The 19092-nt window shown below is 36.3% G+C and overlaps 7 protein-coding genes across 7 annotated transcripts; 4 read left to right on the forward strand and 3 right to left on the reverse strand.

Moving 5' to 3' along the window:
• Positions 1–115: 115 nt before the first annotated feature.
• Positions 116–362, forward strand: PHYBLDRAFT_141783 (hypothetical protein; the record flags this gene model as incomplete). Its single annotated transcript, XM_018430668.1, has 2 exons — positions 116–124; positions 207–362. The coding sequence occupies 2 exons, from the start codon at positions 116–118 to the stop codon at positions 360–362; spliced, it is 165 nt and encodes a 54-aa protein (XP_018295960.1).
• Positions 363–7186: 6824 nt separating this feature from the next.
• PHYBLDRAFT_180047 (hypothetical protein) lies at positions 7187–8785 on the reverse strand (the record flags this gene model as incomplete). Its single annotated transcript, XM_018438256.1, has 2 exons — positions 7187–7368; positions 7441–8785. Coding segments are annotated over 2 exons (1347 nt in total). The 3' UTR covers positions 7187–7366.
• A 654-nt stretch (positions 8786–9439) lies between these two features.
• On the forward strand, positions 9440–10256 carry PHYBLDRAFT_164803 (hypothetical protein; the record flags this gene model as incomplete). Its single annotated transcript, XM_018435078.1, has 3 exons — positions 9440–9699; positions 9895–9991; positions 10116–10256. The coding sequence occupies 3 exons, from the start codon at positions 9440–9442 to the stop codon at positions 10254–10256; spliced, it is 498 nt and encodes a 165-aa protein (XP_018295962.1).
• Positions 10257–11168: 912 nt separating this feature from the next.
• PHYBLDRAFT_164804 (hypothetical protein) lies at positions 11169–11904 on the forward strand (the record flags this gene model as incomplete). The annotated part of the gene is made up of 3 exons (XM_018435079.1): positions 11169–11347; positions 11421–11624; positions 11760–11904. 3 exons carry the CDS (start codon positions 11169–11171, stop codon positions 11902–11904), a joined length of 528 nt encoding a protein of 175 aa, XP_018295963.1.
• A 201-nt stretch (positions 11905–12105) lies between these two features.
• PHYBLDRAFT_141786 (hypothetical protein) lies at positions 12106–12391 on the reverse strand (the record flags this gene model as incomplete). The annotated part of the gene is made up of 2 exons (XM_018430669.1): positions 12106–12239; positions 12328–12391. 2 exons carry the CDS (start codon positions 12389–12391, stop codon positions 12106–12108), a joined length of 198 nt encoding a protein of 65 aa, XP_018295964.1.
• A 1579-nt stretch (positions 12392–13970) lies between these two features.
• On the reverse strand, positions 13971–15095 carry PHYBLDRAFT_164805 (hypothetical protein; the record flags this gene model as incomplete). Its single annotated transcript, XM_018435080.1, has 2 exons — positions 13971–14026; positions 14783–15095. The coding sequence occupies 2 exons, from the start codon at positions 15093–15095 to the stop codon at positions 13971–13973; spliced, it is 369 nt and encodes a 122-aa protein (XP_018295965.1).
• A 1981-nt stretch (positions 15096–17076) lies between these two features.
• On the forward strand, positions 17077–17878 carry PHYBLDRAFT_74183 (hypothetical protein; the record flags this gene model as incomplete). Its single annotated transcript, XM_018442998.1, has 3 exons — positions 17077–17145; positions 17445–17648; positions 17780–17878. The coding sequence occupies 3 exons, from the start codon at positions 17077–17079 to the stop codon at positions 17876–17878; spliced, it is 372 nt and encodes a 123-aa protein (XP_018295966.1).
• Between the last annotated feature and the right edge of the window lie 1214 nt (positions 17879–19092).

Genomic DNA, 19092 nt, shown 5'->3' on the forward strand with positions numbered 1-19092 from the left:
AAATGAAGAAAGATCTGCAAAAAAGAGAGAGAAACTTATCAAATAGTGTCGGGCCAAACAACCGTGTTATAGAGAGAGAATGTCAAATTCTTAGTTCACCACTTTGTCAAAAAAAATGACAAGAGTAGATCCATCCCCCTCAGGACGAAGACCTGATTTGACAGCGAAGGGGAAAAAATGAGTTGGTTGCTCTCTTTTCAAAAAAGAGTGGAGTGGAAAACAGAGGCGAGGTCAAGCAGCGCTGCACGTCAGCATGCACCGTTCCAAGCCAACAGATGTTTTCTAAATCAACGGTTTCCACACCGGATCTCACACTGCCACAACCAACTCGTCTAGACACTTGCGCAGGAAACTGCCAGTGAGATACGCCAATAAAGACCGTAAAACACAGTACAAGAGATAATTCGTGCATTCTCTCTTGCAGGTCTAGAATAAAGAAACGTAAGCTCGTCTGGGAACGAAACGCCCAGAGAGTCGACACTAGTAAAGTAAGTATATTTTGCTCTTATATTCTTTACGGAACAATACTTACCGGAATTTTTTGTGACGAAGACGGATACTTTGGAGAAAGAAAAAAAGAAAAGAAAGCAAATACATAGAGCAAGGTATACATATAAAGGGTATATACAAAGAGGGGTATAGATATAGATATAGATAAAGCTATAGATAAAAGTATATAGAGTCGGAAATAAAGATAAATAGAGTAAAGTCTGTTGAAAAATAACACTATCACAATAAAGGAATCTTTTAATGATAAAGAAGCCGTATATACAAATGAAAAGAAAAAAAGTTCTTACCAAAATGCCCTTATGCCAAAGAGTTATGTTCAATCGGCCAAAAAAAACTATACGAGAGAGATGCTTTAAAGAAATAAAGGGATATATTATAGTATGGCTCAAGGATGAAGAGATATATAGACATATAGATGTAAAAGTTCTCCAAGAATTAGACGATATATCGATGGAAAGATAATTCAAAGGTAAAGAGATATGTAAGCATATAGATCGAGAGGTTCTCCAAGGATTAGGCGATATATCGACGGAAAGATAGTTCAAAGATAAAAGGGAGAGAGATAGAGAGATTTTGCTTGACCAAGCTTCTGCTAGTCTTTATATAGACAATTATTTGATTTTTTTTTCTTAAAAAAAAAAGAGAGGGAAAACATAGTCACTATATCGCAGTTTTTTGGAGTTATGAATGCAAATGCAGATCATCTCTTAAAATGCTATATAATACAACAGAGTAATAAGTTATCTAGTACTCTTTTGAATATTCTTGAAAATAATTATTACAAAACCTATGTAGATAGAGAGTATCAACTTATCACTCTTCAAAAAAAATATAAATGCCTCGATATTACTCTTACAAGGAATACACTAGAGTATATTGTACTGTATTCCAAAGAATAAAAGATATATTTGCAGCATTCTTACTATCAATAAGATAGCTAGGTAACATTTTATGCACAGCGACTGATACAAATAGTAATTATAAGAGCTTTTTTTTTAAAAAAAAAAGAGAGAGAAAGGAATCTACAGCATTAATAATTGATGTACACCGCTGAGATTTTAATTGCAATATACTACCTTTGCATATCAATATTCCATCATATAATTATTATTTATATGGAGAATATTACTCGTCAAAGAAGTGCTCTGTAAAAAAAAACACCCGCCTTCTCTATGAAAGCTTACACTTTATTAAAAAAACCAAGATCTTTCACAACATAATTTGTATTTTATATAAAAAAACTTTCGAGTAATAATCTTTTTCGATATTTTATGCCAATTAGTTGTGTTTTTGGTCAATGAGGTAGTGAATCTTTTATTTCATTTTTGATCGAAGGCAGATATAAGCAAAAACGTTATGCTGTATACTCTGGAAATAAGTAATATATTTTGTACCCTAATAATATATATATATATATGATTTTCTTGATCTATACTCACAATAAAAAACACTTTTGCACCAAATAAAGTCTTGTCAAAACCTCTGCCAACTTTTAAGAATAATAATACAACTTGTAATAAATGATAGCATGTGAGATATACTTTTATTAACAATTCTCTGTAAATAACATTCAAAAGTTGATTATTATAAGTCCAAAAACATCATGTAAGCAAACTTGACAGGCTATAGTGCAATCAAAATTTCAGGCTTTAGTGATATAATCCTATCTAATGTAAAAATTAGTATTAGATATTTGCATTAAATGCTTAAATAATTTAACTGCTAGTATTTATAAGTCATTTTTCTTTGATTAGATTCTCTAGATTTTTCATGTTTTGTTTTATTATCAGAGAAAAAATGCTTTTTTTTTATACAAGTGTAGTAGCAAGAGGGACACTCATTGATAAAAAACAAGTTTCATTCTCAAATTTATCAATAAGACATTATATTTATTTATTAACCGCGTACAAAGAATATCAGTTAATTGTAAAGTATGTATCCTATTATTTTTGTATACAAATGCCGATCAAAAATGAAATAAAAGATTCACTACCTCATTGACCAAAAACACAACTAATTGGCATAAAATATCGAAAAAGATTATTACTCGAAAGTTTTTTTATATAAAATACAAATTATGTTGTGAAAGATCTTGGTTTTTTTAATAAAGTGTAAGCTTTCATAGAGAAGGCGGGTGTTTTTTTTTACAGAGCACTTCTTTGACGAGTAATATTCTCCATATAAATAATAATTATATGATGGAATATTGATATGCAAAGGTAGTATATTGCAATTAAAATCTCAGCGGTGTACATCAATTATTAATGCTGTAGATTCCTTTCTCTCTCTTTTTTTTTTAAAAAAAAAGCTCTTATAATTACTATTTGTATCAGTCGCTGTGCATAAAATGTTACCTAGCTATCTTATTGATAGTAAGAATGTTGCAAATATATCTTTTATTCTTTGGAATACAGTACAATATACTCTAGTGTATTCCTTGTAAGAGTAATATCGAGGCATTTATATTTTTTTTTGAAGAGTGATAAGTTGATACTCTCTATCTACATAGGTTTTGTAATAATTATTTTCAAGAATATTCAAAAGAGTACTAGGTAACTTATTACTCTGTTGTATTATATAGCATTTTAAGAGATGATCTGCATTTGCATTCATAACTCCAAAAAACTGCGATATAGTGACCATGTTTTCCCTCTCTTTTTTTTTTAAGAAAAAAAAATCAAATAATTGTCTATATAAAGACTAGCAGAAGCTTGGTCAAGCAAAATCTCTCTATCTCTCTCTCTCTCTTTTATCTTTGAACTATCTTTCCGTCGATATATCGCCTAATCCTTGGAGAACCTCTCGATCTATATGCTTACATATCTCTTTACCTTTGAATTATCTTTCCATTGATATATCGTCTAATCCTTGGAGAACTTTTACATCTATATGTCTATATATCTCTTCATCTTTGAGCCATACTATAATATATCCCTTTATTTCTTTAAAGCATCTCTCTCATATAGTTTTTTTTTTGGCCGATTGAACATAACTCTTTGGCATAAGGGCATTTTGGTAAGAACTTTTTTCTTTTCATTTGTATATACGGCTTCTTTATCATTAAAAGATTCCTTTATTGTGATAGTGTTATTTTTCAACAGACTTTACTCTATTTATCTTTATTTCCGACTCTATATACTTTTATCTATAGCTTTATCTATATCTATATCTATATGTTATATTTTTAGAAAAGAAAGAAAAACAAAGTGCAGACGAGAAGTACGGTGAGACTTTGTTTATTGATGAAAAGAGAGATGATCTTCTATTGCTATTTGCTATGTGAGTTTATATAGACATTGCGTGTGTATTTAGGATAATGATATGAGTATATCATGTGATGTCTGTTTTCTTATATCATAGATAATATATTGTTAAGTTATTACCCACGCTCTTGTTTGAGTGATTAGTGATGTTGACTAAGGTGTGTGACCTTGTTATCGGTATATTCTTTATTTAATGATAGTGTGAGAAATAATGTATAATTGATACTGGTCGCTTATTCAATATGTCTTTGTCTTATTGTCTGTGCGCTCTATTTGAATCTACGATTATGTTGGATACAACATTACCCCCCTCCAGGTTGGAACAACCGTTTGAATTGCTTAGGGGAGTATATGTACATGTATGAGAGCAAATGTCTTTATTTGCGTATGCGTTTGCTAAAGCGTGTAGGTTCTTGTGTTGGATGTGTACGCTTGTTATGTATAATTGTAGATTTATTGGTGGGTTTTTCTGGACCTCGTCTTTGCCAATATTTGTCAATTATGCTCAGATCGTTGAAATTGCTTGTGGGCTCCCAAGTGTCTTGATCTGGTGCATAGTTTTTCCAGCGCACTCTGTAAAGATAGTCGCCTTTTTCTTGACGATGATCAATGATGGCCTGTATCTCGTAAAAGCTATCTGGAGATATAACAGTATCTTGTGAGATCAGCTTTATCTGCGAAGGTGGGATGTTTCGTGATAGAAGTGCTCCCGTTTCGTCTTGCAAAATGTAGCTGCCTCCCTTTGTTCTGCCCTTGACTGTGAATGGTCCCTCATATCTTGGGTCCGTCTTAGACTTTCTTAATATGTTCTTTATCATCACGTTGCTGTCGTTCGGGAACTCCATTATTATTTTATGGTCTTTGTCGTGTTTTCCTTTATCAGCAGCTTGTGTAGCTTTGATGCGTTCGCAGATTGCTGGGAATACGACAGTCTCCATTTGTTCAATTCTTTTTTTCATATCTGGTAGACTGTTAGGAGCGTTGTGCGTGCTCTCTGTTTTTCTGTAATCAGCAAAATCGTTTGGTTGTCTTGCAAACATTAGAGTGAATGGGCGTGTGCCATGTAGCTTAGCATGTTTGCTATTTATGGCTAGCTGTGTGCTTGGGATGTATATGTCCCAGTCTCGCTTTGCTCCCTGTGTTCTCTTGTTGATGACTTCCTTGGCTGTGTGTACCCATTTTTCAGCAACTCCATTTGCTCGCGGATGATAGGGTGTTACAAGCCGATGATCAATTCCTGCTGTATTTGTGAAAGTCTTGACGAGTTCGTTGACAAACTCGGTACCATTATCTGACTGTAAAACCTTGGGTAGGCCGAAGTCGCAAAAGATTTGAATGAGTTGTTTTGCAATTGTTAAAGATGTCTTATCTGGAATTGCGCGGAGTATGCAGAATCGGGAAAAGATGTCAACCATTACTAGCATGTAATGATTGCCGTTGTGCGAGGTGGTGTATGGGCCAGCTAAGTCTATGGCCCAGTGTTCACCTGGTTGACTGGCTGTAATAGGCTTCAGCGGATGATAGCCGTGTTTTGAGACATTGAACCGTTGGCAATTCAAGCAGCGCTTTACTGTTTCTGTTGCCTCTTGCTTGAGATTAGTCCAGTGTAGTCCATCACTATGTATAGCGTTGACAATAGCGTCTGTACCAAAGTGGCCGAGTAGATGTGCTTGGTTGAGTAGATGCTGTCTGTCTTTGATAGGTGGTGTTATCATATCCCCTGTGTTGTGCATGCGTTGGATAGCATGTGTATTTTGTGTGTTCTTTATTCGATGATTCGTAGAGATTTCTACGGTTTTACCCTCCCCCAGCGGTTTTTCCGAGGTGAAAAGGCGCGATAAAACATCTGGCAATATATTGTCAATGCCAGGGCGGTGGACTATGTCATAAGTATAGTCGCAGAGTACATCAAGCCAGTTTATCATCATAGGGTTGGCAATTTCTTGCGTGTGAAGGTACGTGAGAGCCTTGTGATCCGTGTACAACGTGAACTTGTTACCCCACAAGAACTTATGGAATTTAGTCAAAGCATAAACGATGCCCAAAAGTTCACGTTTGGTGACAGGATAGTTGCGTTCAGATTTGGAAAGTGACCGTGCCATAAAACCAATGTAGCGATATTGGTTGTCTATGATCTGATAGAGCACGGCGCCAATACCTGTGTTGGAGGCGTCTGTGGCAACCAGAAATGGTTGGGTTGTGTCAGGGTGGCTTAGGACTGGTGCGTGTGTAAGTGCAATTTTGAGCTTGGAAAAAGCTTGCGTTTGTTCTTCTGTCCATAACCCGTGTAGTGAGTCAGCATTGCGTAGTTTGTCCAGAGGAGAAGACAGTTGCGACAAGTTGGGAATGTGCTCACGAAAATAGTTGACGAGACCCATGAAGCGTTGAATGTCTTTGCCAGACTTGGGTTGTGGCCACATGGTAGCATTGTGAACCTTGCGAGCATCAAGATCAATACCTCTAGTGCTTACAGTAAAACCCAGTAACGATACAGAAGTTTGTGCAAAGTGACATTTCTGCGGATTGAGAATGAGATTGACATCCGTGAGCTTTTGAATAGCCGTTTGGACGTGTTTAACATGGTCAGACATGTTAGTGGAAAAAACTACGATGTCGTCGACAAATGCAGTGACATATGGAGTATCGTGATAAATCAAATTGACTACTCGCTGAAACTTGGACGACAATGGCTTGAGACCAAAGGGACATCCTCGAAACATATACTGATTGCCTTCAAACGTGAATGTAGTCTTGTGTCTATCGTCTTCATGAATTTTGAATCGATGAAAGGCACTCTTGAGGTCTAGCGTAGTGAAGATTGTTGCACCCCGTAGCCTGTGAAAGAGTTCAGAGATGAGTGGCAAAGGGAATCTGTCGTCAGGTAGCAGAGTGTTGATGGCTCTGGGATCTAAGCAAGGACGCTTGCCTGTGGGATTACCAAACTCATCTTTTTTAGGAGCGAATGTGAGTGGGCTGTTCCACTTAGTATTGACGGGTGCCCTTTGTATGGTGCCATCAGTAAGCCATTGGTTTATATGTTTGGCCATCAGTGGAACAAGTTGTAAAGCAATAGGATATTGTCGTCTATAGACTACTTGACCTGGGGGCGTTGGTAGTCGTACAATAGATTCCTTAACTGTACAAAATGAAGTGATGGGTATGGCTTCATTGGCTTTAATGAAGGGTAGTAGAGCCTTCATGAATTGAGAATGTTCAGTGGGTGTACCAGCTGGTGAATTATTGGGCTTTTCTATTTCAGCTATGGGTGTAGGGGTCTGAGGTGTATTAGAACCATACCAACTCTCTGCTAGTCCCAGTAAATGAATACCAAGGCTTGGCATTAAATCTGTACCAATACTAACATCTATATTCTCAGCGAGATCCAAAACTTCAAAAGAATGTGTAATGTGTTTGTTGTTATAAAAAACTTTTATTGGTTTTGTTACTCCTAGTCTATGAGCTATAGCGTTACTAGTGGCCAACACGATTTTCCCTTTGCGAGGAATTATTGACCACCCAAACTTGCTACAGAGCTTGGTGTTGACAGAGCTGATGGTGGCCCCGGTGTCTACCAGTGCCCATAGTTTTTCCTCTTCTAAAGAAATAGGAACGAGATAGGAGTGAGTAGACCGTTTACTGAGATCTACGTGAGTGCCCGTGTACTTACATGGGGAGCACTGTTCAAAGTCCATGTGCATGGACTGATCATCCTCAGATGTGCTGACATCTGAGGGAGAACTGTCGTCAGAGACAGTGTGGGCAGAACGGACGGCGAAGTGGGGAGCAGAGCCCCTGGGAGAGCCAGACGCAGAACTGGAAGAGCTGGAGGAACCAGCGACGGAAGAACAGCGATGTTTGTGGGACCAAACTTCACCGCACCAACGGCAAGGAGCAGAACCAACGTACTTGTTGATGTAGGGGGCTTTTTCAACCCGATTGCCCCCTTTTGCTGCCAGTGCGTTCTTGAGGATGCGGCAGTCTTCGGAGTCATGGCTGCCCTTGCCATGGAGCGAGCACCTCTTGCTGGAAGAGCGCTCACGGCTCTGTGTGGCTTCACGGGGAGAACCAGGGGAGCGGGCAGAAGAGGTGGCAGCAGACATGCGGGTCGTCTGTTCTGGGCTGAGATGGCGGCCTTTGGGCACAGGGTCGTTATGCAAGCTCATCAGAAAGACCTTGCTATAGATGGACCGGGCCAGGGAAGCAGCCTTGTCAATGGTGTCCCGTTTTTCCCTGGGCATGTTGACTTGTAGCAAGGAGACTTGTCTTGCCAGCTCGGGCAGAAGTGTGGCAGTGTATGCAATGGCTGCCTGCATGTTGTCTGCCACGTCAGCTTCCCGACGAACCCTTTGGTAACGGTCCGTGTAGTTGCTGACGGTTTCTGTAGGGCTCATTCTCATGAGCATCAGCTCATGTGTGAGCTGTACTTGACGCTCAAGGTCGTTGATTCCATATACCTTGATAAAGGCGTCGCGGACAAAGGACCAGGGAAGCTCGGGTGAACTACGAAGGTAGTTGTCATACCAGGAACGCTGTTCTCTTGACAGAACAATGGGGAGTAGACGGTGCCAGTCCACATTAAGGTCCAGACTGTATGAGTGGAGCACATCCTCGAATTTGTCCAGACACTCTTCAATGGACGAGTAGACCTTCTGGGTGTTGTCCCACTCGTTTCCTTGCCACTGAAGAACTGGTAGCTCGCGAGGTACAACACGGGATTGGGGAGCAACTTGCTCAGCGCGGGCAGGACCAGAACGAAGCAAATGGGTATGTGCTGACATGAGGATAGCCAGATCGCCTTCTGTGGCCGCAATTGTCAGCCTTATTTGATTCTTGGTGTCCTCAGGCTGGTTTTGTTCGATGGCATCGGCTAGGGCGATGGAAGCAGCAGCCAGGAGATCCCTAAGTCTGGTAATAGCCAACATGGACTTGTTGGCCTGTTCATTGCTTGCGATTTCACTTGTGTTGAGGCTGCTCTGAACACTGGGGGCGGGAGACTGGTTTTCGGAAGACATGTTTTGATTGTGATAAGAGTTCACCGTAAAAAATGTTATATTTTTAGAAAAGAAAGAAAAACAAAGTGCAGACGAGAAGTACGGTGAGACTTTGTTTATTGATGAAAAGAGAGATGATCTTCTATTGCTATTTGCTATGTGAGTTTATATAGACATTGCGTGTGTATTTAGGATAATGATATGAGTATATCATGTGATGTCTGTTTTCTTATATCATAGATAATATATTGTTAAGTTATTACCCACGCTCTTGTTTGAGTGATTAGTGATGTTGACTAAGGTGTGTGACCTTGTTATCGGTATATTCTTTATTTAATGATAGTGTGAGAAATAATGTATAATTGATACTGGTCGCTTATTCAATATGTCTTTGTCTTATTGTCTGTGCGCTCTATTTGAATCTACGATTATGTTGGATACAACACTATACCCCTCTTTGTATATACCCTTTATATGTATACCTTGCTCTATGTATTCGCTTTCTTTTCTTTTTTTCTTTCTCCAAAGTATCCGTCTTCGTCACAAAAAATTCCGGTAAGTATTGTTCCGTAAAGAATATAAGAGCAAAATATACTTACTTTACTAGTGTCGACTCTCTGGGCGTTTCGTTCCCAGACGAGCTTACGTTTCTTTATTCTAGACCTGCAAGAGAGAATGCACGAATTATCTCTTGTACTGTGTTTTACGGTCTTTATTGGCGTATCTCACTGGCAGTTTCCTGCGCAAGTGTCTAGACGAGTTGGTTGTGGCAGTGTGAGATCCGGTGTGGAAACCGTTGATTTAGAAAACATCTGTTGGCTTGGAACGGTGCATGCTGACGTGCAGCGCTGCTTGACCTCGCCTCTGTTTTCCACTCCACTCTTTTTTGAAAAGAGAGCAACCAACTCATTTTTTCCCCTTCGCTGTCAAATCAGGTCTTCGTCCTGAGGGGGATGGATCTACTCTTGTCATTTTTTTTGACAAAGTGGTGAACTAAGAATTTGACATTCTCTCTCTATAACACGGTTGTTTGGCCCGACACTATTTGATAAGTTTCTCTCTCTTTTTTGCAGATCTTTCTTCATTTACATCGACTCTAATCAATAATCTTTGTCTATTGCTTTACACAGATACATTATCAACAAACTCTTGCTAAACAAGATCCTAGCACAGTTTTTGCGGTTTATGAGTAGTATATTTTTATTCACAGCTATTTCCGTTTATCTGGTACAAAAGTTGCTAACCCCATAGTATTAGCAGCAGGATAAGCATATTATTTTACACATAGCACCCGTTCAAAATCATAACATATATACTGACTCTACTTTGAATATCTTGTCTGGGCGTTTAGTTCTCAGATAGGATCAGCTTTCTTTATTCTGGACCTACAAGAGAGAATGCACAAATGATTTCTTGTACTGTGTTTTACGGTCTTTACTGGCGTATCACACTGGCAGTTTCCTGCGCAAGTGTCCAGATGAGTTGGTTGTAGTTATGCGCAATGTGGTGCGGAAAATGTTGTTCTGAAAACATCCGTTAGCTTGGAATGGTGTATGCTGATGTGCAGCGCTGCTTGACCTCGCCTCTGCTTTCCATACCACTCTTTCTTAGAAAGAGAGCAACCAATTCCTTTTTCCTCCTCGCTGTCAAATCAGGTCTTTGTCCTGAGGGGGATGGATCCACTTTTGTTATTGTTATTATTATATACAAAGTGGTGAACTAAGAATTTGACCTTTTTCTCTCTATATATGTATTCCTCGATATAGTCAACTAATAAATTGTTAATAAAAAATTCTTTTGATTTGGATTTGGATTTTTATTATTATCAACATATTATAGTCAATAAATATCCAATAAGCTTGTTGATATTAATAAAGAGAAACTATGTATTGTAATATATATGTATTTTTTTTTCTTTTTATGAATATTAATAAATAAGATAATAGTATAAAAAGGCTAGTATGCTGGTAGCTGTGGTACACACATCACAATTGAGTGAAGAACAGACTCCAGAACCAAACACTGTTTTCTGCTTGCTAATGAATCTAGCAAGTTAACAATCTCCGTAACTGTTACACACCAGACACATGTATACTACGCACTCATACAGTGTAAACCAACCATTACACAACAGGGATTTGAATTATAGGGATTTTAGTAATAATATATACAAACAATATTATTTGGTCTCTTTAATAAATAACACTCTCACAATATTTACTTTTCTCATTATTGATATACTAATCCATAAACAATCTCAAATACCTCAGTGAGCTTGCAAATTTTCTGAACAGCTGACATGGTAATATTATTAACTTATTTGAGTGGGACATCAACAGCAATGATGTTATAAATCGATGTGTGTTTACACCTTGATGCTAGATAGAAAGTCAGTAATGCTTCAATGCACATTACAAAATACTTTCTAATTCGTTTCTACTTAATTAATACTTGCAAGATAGTTTGTACTGAGATGAAGATGATCAGCAGGCGGGAGTTTGAACTCGTATATGTTAAACATGCTTTCCATGAGGATACTGATATGTTATGGTCTTTTATAGTGCTTTTGATCAAGAACAAGCAGTAAGCAATCCATTAAATATCTTTTTACAATTAAATGATGTTTTTACTATATTGAAATACTCTTTATGACTAGCTTGTGCTCTAGTAATTATAATATATACGAAGTTGTAACTAGCTTGCTGCTAGTAATACGTCTCTGTGAGATTCGAACTCACGCTCTTCCAACCAAGGTTGGAAAAACACCTGTCAAGCCAACTAAAAAGTTAACTATAGACCGAGACGGGGGGAAGAAATCGAAAGACAAGGGCGAACTTCACTTTTTTAGGCAACGAAGACCGTATAAAGTTTGGAGACCCCGCCTTTTTCGTTTGGGATGAACGAGATTTTACCGTTCTAGAATTGGCATTATCAGGGTGTCTTTGCTTACGACTGCCTAGACAGTAATAAACGAAAAACAATATATGGTGTCAAGTACAAAGCTGTACGGAGAACGAGTAACATTGTTTCCAGCACAGAGTGATGACTTAAAGGCGTTCAGTCAAAAACTCATTGAACAAGCACATCTTCGCGAAAACAGGATCAGAACACCGATCACGAGAGAGTGGAGGCTTGAATAAAGTAATTTATCTTGCGAAAAAAAACTCCATTTGCTGTTACAATATCGGGTACCAGCTAGCAAGAAGTAGACTAGTACATCATGACAGTCGGACCAAACTCTATACTGACTCTTCTACTTGGGCTAAATAGGCGTCCCAACTTGTTAAATCAGTCATACCCCAGACACATGGATGCCTATCGCACGGGTTGAGTTGGTTTTATTATAGGTCAACTGCGTCGCTAGAACGTTCGGCTGTCAACCCATAAAAAACCAGTCTATCTGATCGTCTTTGAACCTCAACATCTGACATCAACGGGGAGGAGAGTATAGGGGGCTCGCCCTCAGTCCGTTTGGCTTGTCATAGAGAGTGGTGGTATTTCATTGGCGCCCGGTGGCTCCCACCTATGCTACACCTCTCTATGACGGATTGACCACGTTGTACCAGATGTCAGAATAGAGGAGACCAGAGTAGACCGGTGTTTCTTGTTAGCCGTTCCCAGAGCCATTAACTGGGTGTGGTTTGGTTGGCCGCTTTGGTTTTCACCGCAACAACGTCACTAGAGGCTTTCTTAACAAGCTGATGTCAAGGCTGACCCTTTCGGGTCAGACTTTTTCGTTACTATTAACTACGCATTGTTAGTAAGAGTTTCAATGAAATAAGGGTATTTTTTATTTTATTTTGTGATTACTTACATTCACTTCTTGGGAAAATGCATTTAGGTAAATGTCAAAGTAACATTACTACAAATTACATAAATAAATTCATCATAATTAGCACCACATGTGTAAGGTATACTTTCTTTAAAAATTCTGTTACTTACATGAACATTTCTCTGTGTTGTGTTTATGAGAAAGGCGGGTTTACTTACCCCCACACTGAAGAGCCATTTTTCTATACGTGTATGAGTGAATACGCGAGATATGACGTAAACACTGATCGTCCAATAGAATAATTCCATCTATTAGATTGATTTATCTATGTGGCTTATCATCTATAGAGTAATTTTATGTGTTAATTCTTTGAGAAGCAGGCTTTGTGCATGAAGAAGAACAATAAAGTATTGAAGCTTTCTGTCAGTAAAGAAGAACCCAAAAGGAAAATTTAAAAGTAGTACTCAGGTACCAGCAAGTTTAAGGGCCTATTAAAGACGAGCTTAAAACGTATAAAAAGAGATTCTGCGGCCTTGTACTTCTGTTGTGTAGCCAATACCGTCTTCTCATTTTATGTAACCGCGACAACAGCAGAATTATTAGTGGAATAAAGGACTAGAACAATATACCAGCATATATTTTAGAATTGTAGAATATAACCTATACTATTTCCAGGTAGAATGTTCTATCGAGAGCTAGCTATACCTCTCTATCTCATATTTAAATACCGGGTCGTGAAATTAATCTGTAATACAAAAAAGAGCGATCAAGTTTGCCTTTTTACAAAAGGCAAGGTTGCATGAGCAAAGTGGAAAAGAAAGTTTTAGTTCACAATAAAGTGTTTTTCAATATTATGATCGGTTTGGTTAAAATATTAAAAGCCTCAATATATAAGCACCTATATTTTCTCGAAATTTATGGGATTAATCCTGGTGTATTTGGGCTAATGCTTCAAATATTTTGCAAAACTTATACGAGTGCTTCTTTTTTTCTTTACAGTCTAAACTATTGAGATTAGGTAAAAATTGTTACAAAGTGCAAGTCAAGTTATTTTGTTTTAAAAAGCATTTTAATATTCGCATTCTAAATTCTAAAATATTTAAATATTAAAGCATCAATGTATTAAAAGCAAAACTAAAGGAGAAAGCTTAAAGAGAAAAAGAAATATTAATATCCAGTAATATATTTTGGCCTTAAAAATAATATCATTATCTTATAGTATTTTTCTTTGTAAAGTATAGATTCTACTGGGGTAATTTCTTCCTTTCTTCCTAGATCGAATTACCAATAAAGTCTTAATTGTATATCGCAATGAAGCATCGAATCTTTATTGTTGTAGAATCGGCATTACCTTTGTCAACTACTCAATCATCCTCATAACCAAATTAAAATTGATCTTGACTAAGCTGAAAATATATCTAGACTATTTTCTGGTCAAACCCTTAGCAGGGTCTCTAGTATCTCATTTCTTTTCCAATTGAAAATAGCAACTATATATATATATATATAGCTTTTGCTTTCTTTTTTTTCTGCCCTTTCTTTACTGCTTAATATTGCTTTGAGATATATGTGAGTTAATTTTCTAGCAGATGGTGGGTCCCTTTTGTGTTTATTTGCACAAACAAAATAAAAAACATTTTCTTGTGTCCTTGAACAAGAAGCGCACAGACCACTTTAAAGTAACCTGCGAATCGCTGTTATAGAAACTTGTACTCCACTTTAAGAGTTATTGCTACACCGATCGAAACCAAACTCTTCATTACTCTTTTACTTCTTTGCTTCTTTACTTTACTTTACTTCACCTTACAAAGTTGACTTCATAAGTACTCTGAGTGAATATTATTAGCTGTCTCTTCTGCCTTAGAACAGTTACACAAACCCAGTAAAAAGAATATATAGCTATGTCACGTTTGCTCTGACGTGAACATCTAAGACTGACAGAAAGCGCAGTCCTAAACTTTAATCGCAGATGAAAAATTTTCTGTTACATATAGACCTCCTCCAACGCGCGTCGTTTGTTTTCTCCTTGAGCAACAACAGTCCCGGTTTCATAGTGAGGCGTCTCTTGCGACCGTTGCAGGGAGATTCTTCCATGCTACAAGCATCGGAAAGTGAAAGTTGTTACTCGCCAGCTCAGTTAATTCTGAGAAGTCGTGGGGCATGGTCTCTTTTCATTTTTGGAAGGACTACTGTGTACATCGCATCGCCAATGTGGAATCATGATGCTGGGGGGAGGGAGGTCTAACCTGTGGTGAGATGTGCTGGCTCTTCACTGCTAACCTGACTGAACTCTTTAACGGCTGACGGTGAAGCTACTGGTAGTCGAATGAGCTGGACCTTATCACCTAGTGGTAAGTTCTCTGGCGAGTTCGCACCCACATTACTCGGTGACGAGATGTGGGGCTGGATGAACGGGTGCTTTCCGTTGGTTTGCCACCATTCCAGCACCTCCTTCGCTACCAAGTCAGGTTTACGTCCTGAAGGAGATTGAGCCGCGTAATGCGGGGACAAAGAACTTGGTGTCATGCTTTTTATTCTTTTACTCATGTAAAAGAACATTAAGTGAAATTAAATCAAATAGAATAGTTTCTTTATGTATATCTTTAAATAAATAAATAAAGTCTTTTTGAACTAGTATCGTCTCCAATAAAAAAAACACACTTTTAAACTTTTTTTTTGCTTGATTGAAGAGTTCAATGTTGTAATTAGGAGGGTTCATTTATAAGATAGAATTAATATAATTAAATGAATTCGAAAAGAAATATAATAGAATAAAGATATAACATGTATGATTTTGTAATTATGTTGATCACTGCGTTTAATTGTGTAGGCTATTTTTGTCTATAAAGTCTATAAAGAAAATTCAGAATGATTGTTGAAAATGCCGATGGCGCAAAATGTTTAGCTGAATTTAGCTAATCCGGATGAACATTGTAAAGAAGATGCATTGGAATGGGAGAAAGAAAAAATGTGAAAAAAATGGAGAAATGAGAGATGAGAAGAAATAAAGAAATATACGTTTGAAAGAGAGGCAGAAAAGGTGCAGTGGGCTAAATACGCAAGCGAATGTCCTCATTGTATTTACACAGACTGTGCACAAGATGTTTAATATGGACATAATATAAAAGAGGTATCATTATCTACAAACAATTTTATATCTTTAATACCAATTAGTACTTAGTACACTCTATTCGTTATTTCATACACATTTGTGTAATTATATTTACAGTGCAAAAATAATTTGAATTCAAATAAGAAGAATAAACAAGTATTGATACATTACAAAATACATCCTTCAATATTCTGTATAAGAGTAGTCTACCAAAAATGTAGAGACGGTTGTTATATTACAATCCTTAAAGACAAGTTGACATACATAAAGTTTATCGAGTAAGCAAGACATAGATATAATAACAGAGGTACATTGGCAGCTTGAATTACATGAAGTGGAGTGGAAATTTGATACATGCCAGCCATTATAGCTAGTTCGTTGTCCTAGTTACTTTGTATTTCGGTTTCTTTTTTGTGTATGTTCAAGTGTTTGAGGTATTGGGGATTGATTTTGGGTTAGTATCTCAATATATGAAAAACTGGATACTGTGAGAGTGTTATTTATTAGATAGGCAAAATATTATTGCTTATATACGTTACTATTAAAATTCCTATTGTGTAATGCTTGGCTCGTTTACACTGTATAAGTGTGTAGGATATGTATGCCTGGTATGTAACAGTTCCTGAGATTGCTATCTTGCCAGGTTCATTAGCAAGAAGGAACCAGTGTTTGGTTGTGGAGTCTGTTCTTCACTCAATTGAGACATGTATATCATAGTGAGAATATAACAAATAATATACATCTTAATGATGTTCAACGTTTTATGATTTGTAATCTTGGAGATGACACTATCAAATTGAGTTTATTTGAGGTCAAGGAATTTGAGGAAGAGAGACATTTTATAAAAGATTGCAATGCCTACAGAATATCTGTGTAAATCGGCACAGATTGATAAATGTATGTGAGACTATATAACCAATTAGCTGTATATGAATTTCAGTTATTACGATAAGTAAATTGAACTAATGATGCATGATTTTAAGACATAATACAAATTAAGAATAGAAAAAGAAAAATAAGATAGCCAGGAAAAGTATTATACCGTTATTGATCATTGTTAATATTATTTTCTTTTGATTTAATATATCTGGGATAACAATAAATAAGGTCCACTCTTGTACGCCTCCAATTGTAAAGTGGTTAAAGCCAATCATGGCTTATACTGAAGTAGAAGATAGCTGTTCCAAGGTTACATAAGACATTATGCGTATAGAATCTTTTTAGCCTATTGGTGAGCAAATATTAGGCTTGAAAAAAAATACAAAAAAAGTATTGGGGTTGATTAGAGGTCAACTTAATCCGATTATCCCTAGACTTGATATATTATTCATGGTGGGAGAATTTGGAAACTATCGATAATTCCAAAATTGTATTGAGCAAAATTTTAGAGACAAGGTTCATAGAATTGTTTGTCCTCTTTCTACTGAAATGACTACAGTAAAAGGTACAGTTATGGTTACAGAAAAACATGTGGCTATGTTTTACCTTCAGTCAAAGGTACTTGATATACCAATCACTATTTATAAAGCCTCAGGTCATATATATGTTACAAGATCTATCATGTCATTTAATTCCAACTCGGATAAAATTTATACAAAGTTTGTTTCTATAATTAACAAATGTCTATGTCGAGATCGTTCTATGGCTTTCGTTACCAAAGGATATTTAATTACTATAGACCAACTTTTTCTCAAAGCAACTAATACTTGGTCCACACAAGATTGAAATAGGTAATTTACTTCAATACATAATAATAATAATAATTCAGTATTGGATCATTCTAAATTATAATATAGAGTTGCTTAAATATAATGCGAAAAATCCGGTTCCACGTTGTACAACACACCCTAGTATCAGGAGGGTGGGGTTTTCTTATTCATATACCACAATATTTAGTTTGTAGGAAGGGTGAAGAAGCTTTGATTATGATTAACATGTTCTTTAGTTTTACTGGGATCCAAGCCGCAGCATTTATAAATGACAGGACATGTATATTCAGAGTAATTACTCCATACTTTGGACAATTCTTTGTTTTAAAAATAACAATACTAAAAATAAAGAATACCACACCAGCCGACCAGCATAAAAAATGTTGTAAAATCAAAGAAAGTTACAAATACTTAATAAACAGTATCTATACCACTTACACTCTAGAATCCTCACCACATATTTCACAGTGTACAAAACTCATCAAATCCAACCCCTAGTCCAATTGACATTGCGAATTTGAATCAAGCCGTATATTTTATATACATTTTCTTTTAAAAAAATATTCCAATAAAAGAAATGGATTTCTTCTACTCCAAGATTCGGGTAGTTACATTAATACACTATCATAATTTAACTATAGTATATATAGTCAATTACAGTTCTAGAATCTAATAATGGCAAAACATTTTACTGTCGTTTGTTATTTTCTTTACTGAAGCGCATTCTTTCTTTTCAAAGAAATAAGAAGAAAGCATAATATGCAACAAATGCTTTATTATAAATTATGATTTTAAAAAATATAAAAAAGATACGAGTAATAACAGTTATTTCCAAAATATAGGGTATCTTAATCTATTGTCTTTATCTATTGATATCTTGCTGGTAAGTGGTGCTTTTTTATTTCAAGAGACTCAGCTATAAAATAAGCCCCAAAATATATGTAGACTTGCGCAGTGCATATTCACAGAGTGACTCGTTGCGCACACGCTAATACTTTGATCGACTGGCCGTCTGCTGAGTCTAGTTTGCATATGTGTATGTACAAGATTAATAGCACCGATTTGGAATTATAATTAATTATTATATTATTATTATTATTATTATTTTAAAAAAAAAGAAGCGAATAGTAGAGGAGTATAGTTAAATATGCCTTTAATAATATCTCCAAACACAGATCCGTTTGTTGTATCCAACATAATCGTAGATTCAAATAGAGCGCACAGACAATTAGATAAAGACATATTGAAGAAGCGACCAGTATCTATTTCTCACAATCATTAAATGAAGAACATACTGACAACAAGGTCACACAACTTAGTCAACATCACTAATCACTCAAACAAGAGCGTAGGTAATAACTTAACAATATATCATCTATGATATAAGAAAACAGACATCACATGATATACTCATATCATTACCTCAAGTACACACACAATGTCTATATAAACTCACATAGCAAATAGCAATAGAGGATTATCTCTCTTTTCATCAATAAACAAAGTCTCACCGTACTTCTCGCCTGCACTTTGTTTTTCTTTATTTTTTAAAATATAACACCGTTATCGAATAAAATTTCATTTATTCACTTTATAACATAGTAAGAAAAACAAAATAGCATATCATTTCATTTTGTAATGATAATAATTTGTTTAATATCAGCATCAAAATAAGAATTCTAGATCAGTAATAGCACTTGTACCAAGCCAATTTCTTTCTTTCTTTCTTTTTTTG

This window comes from Phycomyces blakesleeanus (assembly GCF_001638985.1).
Source record: "Phycomyces blakesleeanus NRRL 1555(-) unplaced genomic scaffold PHYBLscaffold_4, whole genome shotgun sequence".
NCBI classification, from domain to species: Eukaryota; Fungi; Mucoromycota; class Mucoromycetes; order Mucorales; family Phycomycetaceae; genus Phycomyces; species Phycomyces blakesleeanus.